We start from the raw sequence: 10,165 nt of genomic DNA, 5'->3' as shown, positions 1-10,165 counted from the left end.
CAAAGAGCACAGTTTCCAACCCTCATGTTGCGATAGGTTTGTTTTCCGACCCTCGAGTCGTGAGTTTCCAACCCTCATGTTGTGATTGGTTTGTTTTCCGACCCTCGAGTCGTGAGTTTCTAACCCTCGTGTTGTGATTGGTTTGTTTTCCGACCCTCGAGTCGTGAGCTTCCATTTCCGACCCTCGAGTCATGAGTTTCCAACCCTCGTGTTGTGATTGGTTTTGTTTTCCGACCCTCGAGTCGTGAATATCCGACCCTCGGGTCGTGAATATCTGACCCTCGAGTCGTGAGTTTCTAAACATATCGTTTCCTTTTTGACCCTCGAGTCGTGAATATTTGACATGCTATTTTTTTCGACCCTCGAGTCGTGAGTCTCCAAGCAAGTGAATCTTTTTCATGCAGGAAAACATGCTAGAACTATAACAAACAATCTTCTATGCAGGTAAATTTGTCCGAACCGGGGCAAGTGGATCCCATCAATGCAGGTGAGCTTGCTAGAGCTATAGCAAGTGATCCTTTTGGGATTACTCAAACTACGATAGTAAGCAGGTATGGCTAACTGCGACGACTTACTAGAACAATAGTAAATGGGTCATACCATCTACGATAAGCTTACTCCAACTACGATAGCAAGTAGGTATGGCTAACTGCGACGACTTACTAGAGCTATAGTAAGTAGGCCACACCATCTACGATAAACTTGCTAAAACTACGATAGTAAGCAGGTATGGCTAACTGCGACGACTTACTAGAACTATAGTAAGTGGGTCATACCATCTACGATAAGCTTACTCCAACTACGATAGCAAGTAGGTATGGCTAACTGCGACGACTTACTAGAGCTATAGTAAGTGGGCCACACCATCTACGATAAACTTGCTGAAACTACGATAGTAAGCAGGTATGGCTAACTACGACGACTTACTATAACAATAGTAAGTGGGCCACACCATCTACGATAAACTTACTCCAACTACGATAGTAACTAGGTATGACCAACCGCGACGACTTACTAGAGCCATAGTAAGTGGGTCATACCATCTACGATAAACTTACTCAAACTACGATAGTGAGTGGGTATACCAACCGCGACGACTTACTAGAACTATAGTAAGTGGGTTACCTACAAACTGCAAGAGCTTGCTAGCACTATAGCAAGTTAACTATCTTCTACACAGCAAACGGCGAACCCTCGCTATTGCTAGCAACGTTTATTCATCACGTTAGTCCCCTGGCAGTGATATGAAGCTACGTCTCTTTTCAAATAGGGATTTATTTTCCCTAATTACAAGGTTTTTCAAAATCACGCTAGTCCCTCGGCAGTGATCTTCTTCGAAATTTCACCAATAACAAACAAGGTTTTATTTTTCTTTTCCAAACTTACTAACGTACTTCAACTTACATAACTAATAGTCATGAATCATTCAATTACATACCTCATTCATACATAATGCATATACATACATTGCTCTCATTTATTTTGAGAAGCTTACTGCATCATACATAGCATGCATCATAACATTGCATAAAATTTAGGTTGCCTTTTTAGGCCATGCTACAATCAAAACACGTGGTTCCTTTCAAAAAAAGCATATGCTTCATCATCCAAGAGAAAGGGGGGTATCTACCCTGGATGGCATCTCTAAGCCCATCTCCCACAGAATTTCTTCCCAACAAGTGCAAATTTTAGGGCATTTCAGTGTTCAATCATCTTCTACCTTTAGACCATGATAGACAGACGTGCCTATCTGACTCGTCAGGTTTAAGAAGATTGAACAGGGGCAGCTGTCATACCCCAAAATTTGCCCTCTGCATTTCATTTTCAATGACTCAAGGCTTAAGGGTTTATTCAAGCAACATTCTCCTAATCGAGGGCCTCTTAAACTAGGGTTTGCACTTTATCAAAGTAATTTGAATCTCTAAGGCCTCAAACGGGTCTCAAGGTGTTTCATATGTCTCAAGGTATCTCCATGTCAAAATTCGAGCCTCTATTCTAAGGATTGCTCACTCAATGGCTCAGATGATCAATAATCGACTATGTTGACCTAAAAGTCAACTATAGTCAAAATACAGTCAAACTTCAAGATTTTTGGTCAACATCAAGTATGTGAGGTTATATCCATCATTTGATCAAATATTGATTATGATCCATTAATAAAAACTCAGAAATGAACAAAGTCAAAAGGTTCGAATTAGGGTTTTTTATAGGAAAAGTCAACTAACTTTGACTGGTCATAACTTTCACATGGAGTATAAAAAATTTCCCAACCAGAGCCTATTATGAAGGAAATTGGATTCTCTACAACTTTGTCTCTCACATGCCAAGGCCAAAAATGCATCACTTGAAAGATATGGTCAAAGAGATTATAGGTCCTCCAAAAAGTCAACAAAAACACCTTTTGGGTCAAAGCTCATAACTTGAGCATGGAAGTTCCAATTGAGATGAAACCAAAAGGGTCATTTAGAGGACTCTTAAGGATTTTTAAAAAGTCCTAGAACACCTCTGTTATACCCCAAAATTTGTCCGCATCTTTTTCAGAAAGAAGGCAACAGACTTCTGTCTAAAAATTGGGAGTTTCATATAATCTTGGATTTTATTTCATAAATATCCTGATTTTATGAATACTCAGTTTTTAGAATTTTTCTTATACGGTATTTTGGTTCGCTGTTGAATTTATTCTTACACAAACGCCAAGTACTGTTTATCACTTCACACACGCTGTTTATTTGAGATTTATTTGCAGATAAATAGTACTGACACAATTGGTACAGAGTTAAATTTTTGCAGGCGCAGAGTCCAGGGATTCAGACTATACTGGTAACAAGTAAATTATTATTAGTTTTTTGTTTCCCACTAATTTTTGTACTATATTATTATTTTCAAAATCTCTTCCTTTCTTTTCAAATCTCTTTCTTTCAAATCAAATCCTAACTTTATTCTTTACATCTCTCTTTTCAAACCCTACCATACACTTTCTTTCAAATCCTACTACCACTCAAATTTTCCTTTTTTGTACGGAATCACTTCATTCCCCAACGTCTCTATCCTTCTTTTCACTCTATAAATACCTCTCATTTTTTCCATAAATTCTCACATCAAATTTCAACTCATTTCTCAAACTTCTACCTCATATTTTCTCTTCTTCCCCAGCAAAAATGGCAAAGTGAATGGATACGTGTTTTCTTATGGTCATCACTGTTTTAGTGGTGATCATGTCCTTTTTCTGTGTGCATAGTCCTGAAAAATGCGGACCTGGGTTGCTTACACTCCCGATACTCTATATGTTGTTATTTATAGCATGGGTTTTTAATCGTCATTTTTAAAGTTTGTCGTATCTTTCGTTTTCAAATAATGTACCGTTCATTTTATTTGTCGTACTGTTCATTATATTATGTAATATTTGTACTGTCAATATTAAATGTCGTACTATCTATCGTACTGTCGTTTAATTATTAAGATAATATTATGTGTGTTTTCTGCCAGTTAAATATTTATTTTTCTGTGCATTAAATATTTTTCAAGGTTATTATCGGTAATTTCGTTCGCGTACAGTATATTTTATTCATTTATTATGTTTGTGTTTTTCTAACAACTCATGTAAATAAATTTTCACCATTAACACAACAAAAAACAAAAAGAAAAATTAACTTTAACTGTTGAATTTTCACTTTAACTGTTACGTTAATGCCCGGACAGCCAGTTGACAGTCAAACCCGCTGACAGCACGATTCTCCGTGTTTTGTACCATCAATCAAATCAATCTTTTGCATTTCAAAATTCCAAGATTTTTGTTCTAGAAGTCTTCTGATAATCACATGATCAGCAGAGACTGTTGAATAGTATATTCAAGGCAAATATTTTTAAATCGTATCCACAGAGATTGGGTGATATTACCGCCGTTCTATAGTTACTATTATTTTAAGTTCGAAAGATAACAAAGTTGTTTTGTTTTGAAAAGCTATTTGTTCTAATTAAGACAATTATAAGACAATAGAATAAAACTTGTTTCAATAATAAAAGATTGACAAGATTGGTTTTGGTTTCACTATTCCTATCTCCTATGTGACTTTAACAACTAATGCATAACTTCAATAGCAATAAGAATGTTCTAGTATCCTCTCAACAATGTTTATGTCTAAACAAGGTTGTGAAAGTTAATGTATTAATCTTTAGATGATCTCTCACTCTAACTATCAATACATTAAGCTTGATTGATTGATACAAATAGAAAAGTGGCAAATAAATCTATCTCTAGCATTTATCCACTACTTGATAAAATGTTGTAGAACAAGACTTGAAATATATTTCTCAATCATAAATCAAATCTAAATATGAAATATAAAACAACAACATTCATCCATTTCAATACTAATGAAGTTCATACAAAAGTGTTAGAGGAAAAACATAGTTAACAAGAATAGCTACTACCTCCAATCTTGCCAAAATGGGATTTAGCTACTCATCACCATGGTTGACAACAAGAGGAATGAAGAAGAAGCTCTCAGCATCAATCTCTCACAAAGGTGCAAGCTTTTCCTCTCCAAAACCCTAGTCTCAATGTGTGGTTTACAATAGAATAGAATATCTTAATTTCCCCTTTTTATCTCCCTAAATAACCCCTAATTCGTACTAACTTTTCCTCTTCAAAAGATAAGCCCTCTCTCATGACAAGTGGCAACCAAATAAAAGAGCAAATTCTGCAGCGCACTGTTTGCGGGGCAAACAATGTTTGCGGGGCAAACAGGGAATCTTTTGCCACATCAGTTTCACTTCAAAACTGGACTTGTTCAGCATCTATCAGTTGGCGGGGCAAAGGATGTTTGCGGGGCAAACAGGCTTCATCAGCACTTCTTTTGCTATTCCAAGTCTTCAAGTAATTCCTCTTTGCTTCCATGAGCATCAAACCTAATTAAAGCACTACAAAACTAACAAACATGTGAAATAACAATTCGAATGAACTAAAATTTAACAAAATTGCAAAATTATTAAATTGTACAATAAAAGTGTGATTATTGAATGAAAAGTGGTTAAAGGGACCAAAAACAATATATGAAAATTAGTACTATTTGGTCCCTAACAACTCTCCCCAACTTACCATTTTGTTTGTCCCTAAACAAAAATTCACAAGAGTAGCAAGAGCAATGCACAAGAGAATGATGGCAAGGTAATCGAACACTCAAGTGGCTCAAAAGTATAAGTCTTTCCAAAGTACACTCACCACAATGCTAAAACAAAGCATGAGAAAGAATGATGGCAAAGTGCAAATTATTATCAAGAAATTCCAAAAGGGACATGTCAAAATTGAATCAAACCTACACACACATTAAAGTAATGATGAATACAAAAGGGTCCACTTTCACTCATCCGGGCATTTAAATCAACAACAACTCAAATCATGCTTTCACCACAACAAGTTCAAAATTAAGTGCAAAGTGAGAATCAAGAGGGCTTCATAGGTTGTTATGTGGCTTGGGTTACAAAGAAAGGGTTTTATTAAAGGGAAATTAAACAAAAATGCCTATCCTAAGGGAGCATTCCTATCAATTCACTTAACAACAACACTTGCTTGAATCGCCTTTTCTTTCTTTTTCTCTTTTTTTTTTCTTTTTTTTTTCTTTTCTTTTTCATTATTTTTCAACAACACATAACTGGAACGATTTTATTTCTTTTTCTTGCCCCATACTTTCAAAATGTGTTGCTCTTTTCTTATTACCACAAAACTCCTAAGTACCACTTTTTCATTTGTTTTTCAATCAACTCTCCCCAACTTTAGGATTCAAACCATATTAGATACAACAATGCTCCCTACATAGACATAGGCACAAGGCAAAATTGCAACCATTGCGGTTGAAGGTTTCAATGAAAAAAAAAGAGATTAGGATTCACATACAACACATGTTCAATAATCACATGAATCCTAATATAAGCTCAAAGGGGTTAACTAAGAATCACTCCTCACAAGGTTAATTGATTTAACTTTTTGGTCAAGTGGTTTTTCTCAAATTCAAACAATGCCTCTATCACTTTCACACTTTTCACAAACAAGAATAATGCATGGTTTAGCATGATAAAAATGAGTTGAAATAAATTCCGGCATCCCGCATTTAGTGCACAATGGAAAGTTTCCTCACTTGGCTAAGTTCTACATTTTGATTCAAAAATGACATGTGACTTAAGGAATTTATGCTAAGCAATTTGCACACACCATCAACTAATCATGTTAAGTCTAGAGAGCGATAAAGTGTACCTTAATTTTCCTTGATACCGATTCTCATCATTGCCACTCGAAGCGTTCACAACATCAACTCTTGTCCGTTCCCATTGATTCCTCAAGCTTCCTTTGTACAAGAACAATCAAACAAAAACAACAATTTGAAAAGTTGGGTAATCATTTTCCGCCCAAACACACAATTAAACCACAATAATAAAATTGCAATTCTTAAAGATGTTCAAATGGTGAAACGAGAGCCACCATAAAGTACACAGTTAAAAATCAAAAGGTGCAACCATAACTAAACAAAACAAAACAGAATTACGACTAAAATAAAATAAAAATAAACTAAAATTTTTTTTGCTACAACACCACTTCAATCCTCTTCTTCATCACCACCACCATTTGTCCCGATCACATCCTCCATTGTGTCGTCCTCATTTCTGGTACCGCTGCCTCCTGCACCCCCCATGAAAAGTGGCCTGTCCACAGGCCAATTAACGTATGCATCATACTCCGCTTCCAAAGAATGTGGGTGAAGATAGGGTATTAGAATGGGAGATGAGTTTAGTGAGGACGAGAGCGGTAGAGTGAGAGGAGAGAAGTAAAAATAAAAGATAAAAATAAAAAAACTAGGTTAAATTAAAAGCAAATTTTTTTTTTTTTTGAAAGTGGAATTTTTTTGTACTGAAGTGTTTGCGGGGCAAACACCTGTTCGCGGGGCAAACAAGAAAAAATTTCTTTGTAAAATTGGCTTACTCACTGTTTGTGCTCTGTTTGCGGGGCAAACAATGTTTGCGGGGCAATCACTGATGAAAATTTCTTTTTCAAAATTGGCTGACCTGTTTGCGGGGCAAACAGGAGAAATTTTCTTTGTAAAATTGGCTTGCTCACTGTTTGTGCTCTGTTTGCGGGGCAAACAATGTTTGCGGGGCAAACAGACTTGAATTTTTGAAAAATGCCAATTTTTACACTTAACTTCCACCTCCTTACAAAAACAAGTATCTAACACCTACAAAACAGAAAATCCATGAAAATAACAAAATCTACTTACGACGTTGGGTTGCCTCCCAATAAGCGCTTTGTTTAACGTCGTTCGAGCTCGACGGTTCGATGATGCATCACGGCTCGACGGGCGAAATGACACACCATCACGACTTGCTTATCCATCGTGGTAGACTTTGAGTCTTTGTTCCTTTACAGTCCAGCTTTCTTGTGTTTTAGGGTCCTCCACCACAATGGCTCCATAATTTCGCATCTCTTTCACAACAAATGGCCCCGACCACTTTGACTTTAACTTGCTAGGAAACACCTTGAGTCTTGAATTGCACACAAGCACCATTTGTCCAACTTTAAAGTTTTTGTGATGAGTCTTTCCCTCATGATTTGCCTTGTCCTTTTCCTTGTGAAATTGATTCTCCACCTCAATAATTTCTCCTTTTTCATCATCGATTCGGAAGTTGTCATGCTCATCCTTAGGAGGCTTCATAGACTCAAAAAGAGTAAAAATTACCTCTTTATCTTGCACCCTTACTTTCATAATCCCATCATCGACATCAATCATCATTCGGGTGGTCTTCATGAATGGTCTTCCAAGTATTAATGGCACATCACGATCCTCCTCCATGTCGACTACCACAAAATTAACCGGGAACAAAAATTTGTCCACCTTTACCAGCATGTCTTGTACAACCCCATATGGTGAAATGATAGACTTATCGGCTAGTTGCAAAGTTATCCTGGTGTGTTTCATCTCAATGTTCCCCAATCTCTTGACAACGGATAAAGGTATTAAATTGATGCTAGACCCCAAATCAACCAAACCATTACTAATGTAGTTACCTCCAATGGTGATCGGTAAAATGACTCGTCCCGGATCGGCTTCCTTTCTTGGGGGAGTTTTTTGAATAATTGCACTATAATGAGCATCAAGCACAATTGTCTCTTCATCCGTGTACTTCTTTTTCTTTGTGAGCATCTTCTTCATGAATTTAGCATACTTGGGCATTTGCTCCAATGCTTCGGAAAATGGAATATTTATGTGAAGTTGTTTAAATATATCCATAAATCGAGCGTAGCGCCTTGCGTCTTCCTTCCTTGATTGCACGTGCGGGTAAGGTAGATATTGGAGAGGAATTGTGCTCACGTTCTCATTTCTCTTTTTATTCCTCTTCACCTTTTTGTCATTCTTCTCTCTTTCTTCTTTTTCTTTCCGCTCTTTTTCAACTAATTCTTCCTCAATTTTCTCCTCACTCTTTTCTCCCTCATTTTCAACTATCACTTCCTCCTCTTCATCTTCAACTATTACTTCCTCCTCATCTTCCACTATAAACTCTTCATTTACACCACTATTCACCTCTTTCCCACTTCTTGTAACAATGGCTTTGCAATGCTCCTTTGGATTGGTTTGGGTGTTGGCGGAAAAATATGCTCCCGGTTGTTGCTCGGACAATTGCTTTGCAAGTTGGCCCACTTGATTTTCTAAATTCTTTATGGCCGCTTCATTGCTCCTTTGGTTAGCCATGGATGCTTGCATGAATTGTGTAAGAGTGTCTTCCAATTTTGAGCTTCCACCTTGAGATTGTTGACCTTGGCCTTGTGGATTTGAACTTTGATAAGGACTTTGATGTTGATAGTGTTGATTGCCGAATCTTGAAGGATGGAATCCTTGGTTGTTTCTTTGGTAAGGATTGTTGTGAGGTGGAGGTTGCCTTTGATAACCTTGATTTTGATTGTTGACATAATTCACTTCTTCACCCTCAGGAGGAGGACAAAACCCGGTAGGATGGTCACCTTGACAAAGTTCACAACTTGCTACGTGAGAAGTCATTTGCATCCCATAAATTTCCTTCATTTGTTGTGGAAGCTTCGACATTTGCTTAGTGAGTAACTCAACTTGTTGAGAGAGAATCTTGTTTTGAGCAAGGATGGCATCATTGGTGTTTAATTCAAGAACACCCGACTTTCTTTGTGATGGACTTCTATCATGTTGAGTTTGGAGGTCATTGAGTGCCATACGATCAATTATCATTATTGCATCCTCTGCGCTTTTTGACATTAAAGATCCACCCGGGGTAGCATCCAAAAGTGTCTTGTGCACCGGTTGAAGCCCATTGCGGAAGATGTGAATTTGTGTGAGAGCATCAAAACCATGACCCTTGCATTTTCTAAGCATGGATTTGAATCTTTCCCACGCTTCATTAAGAGATTCGTTGCTTCCTTGGTTGAACACCGCGATTGCCGTTTTGGCCTCCATGAATCGGGATTGAGGAAAATATCGTTCTAAAAACTTTTCTTCCAATAGATTCCAATCCGTCATCACATTTGGTAATTGATCAAGATACCATTCTTTAGCTTTCCCAATTAATGAATGTGGAAATAGCCTCTTGAACAATGATTCTTCATTCGCCGCATCAACCCCCGTTGAACCCGCAATCTCATAAAATTTGGTGAGATGTGCGAAAGGATCCTCATGATCCATTCCGGTGAATGGATTTGCATAAACAAGTTGGAGGATTCCGGTCTTCATCTCCGTATTTGCTCCACCTTGAGCATTGCGTGCAAATTGGGCGGTGCGTCTTGGACTATTGGCGGACATTTCGGTTGGAACAACACCCGCCATGTCTCCTTCAAAAGTGTCTACAACTACCACTTCAATTTGATTGTTAGAAGAAGTAGATGCCTCTTCTCTTTGTCTCTTCTCTTGGGCTAACTTCCTTCTTCTTCGTGTCTTGCTATTGAATTTCGGAGTGTTCTATCAATTTCGGGATCGAAATGAAATTGCTCTTCGGTAGCTTTTTCTCGCATACACAAGGATCTACAAAACTAGTAAACCAAGTGAAACGCAAAAGAATTAAGAATAAAGTAACAAACTTAAAACAATGAACTATTGCAATGCTTGCAATATCAAACGCCAATCCCCGGCAACAGCGCCAATTTGTTGAATAGTAT

At 37.4% G+C, this 10,165-nt stretch overlaps 1 protein-coding gene across 1 annotated transcript; it reads right to left on the bottom strand.

Annotated features, from left to right (window-relative positions):
- Positions 1-7,376: 7,376 nt before the first annotated feature.
- LOC131624137 (uncharacterized) lies at positions 7,377-9,836 on the bottom strand. The gene is made up of 3 exons (XM_058895116.1): positions 9,365-9,836; positions 8,361-8,935; positions 7,377-8,192 (listed from the first exon to the last, which is right to left on the bottom strand). Exons 1-3 carry the CDS (start codon positions 9,834-9,836, stop codon positions 7,377-7,379), a joined length of 1,863 nt encoding a protein of 620 aa, XP_058751099.1.
- Between the last annotated feature and the right edge of the window lie 329 nt (positions 9,837-10,165).

The sequence above is a fragment of the Vicia villosa genome, unplaced genomic scaffold, assembly GCF_029867415.1.
Source record: "Vicia villosa cultivar HV-30 ecotype Madison, WI unplaced genomic scaffold, Vvil1.0 ctg.000106F_1_1, whole genome shotgun sequence".
In the NCBI taxonomy this organism is placed as follows: Eukaryota; Viridiplantae; Streptophyta; class Magnoliopsida; order Fabales; family Fabaceae; genus Vicia; species Vicia villosa.
Note: the sequence above shows the minus strand (reverse complement) of the source record. Positions and strands in the feature narration are given on the sequence as shown.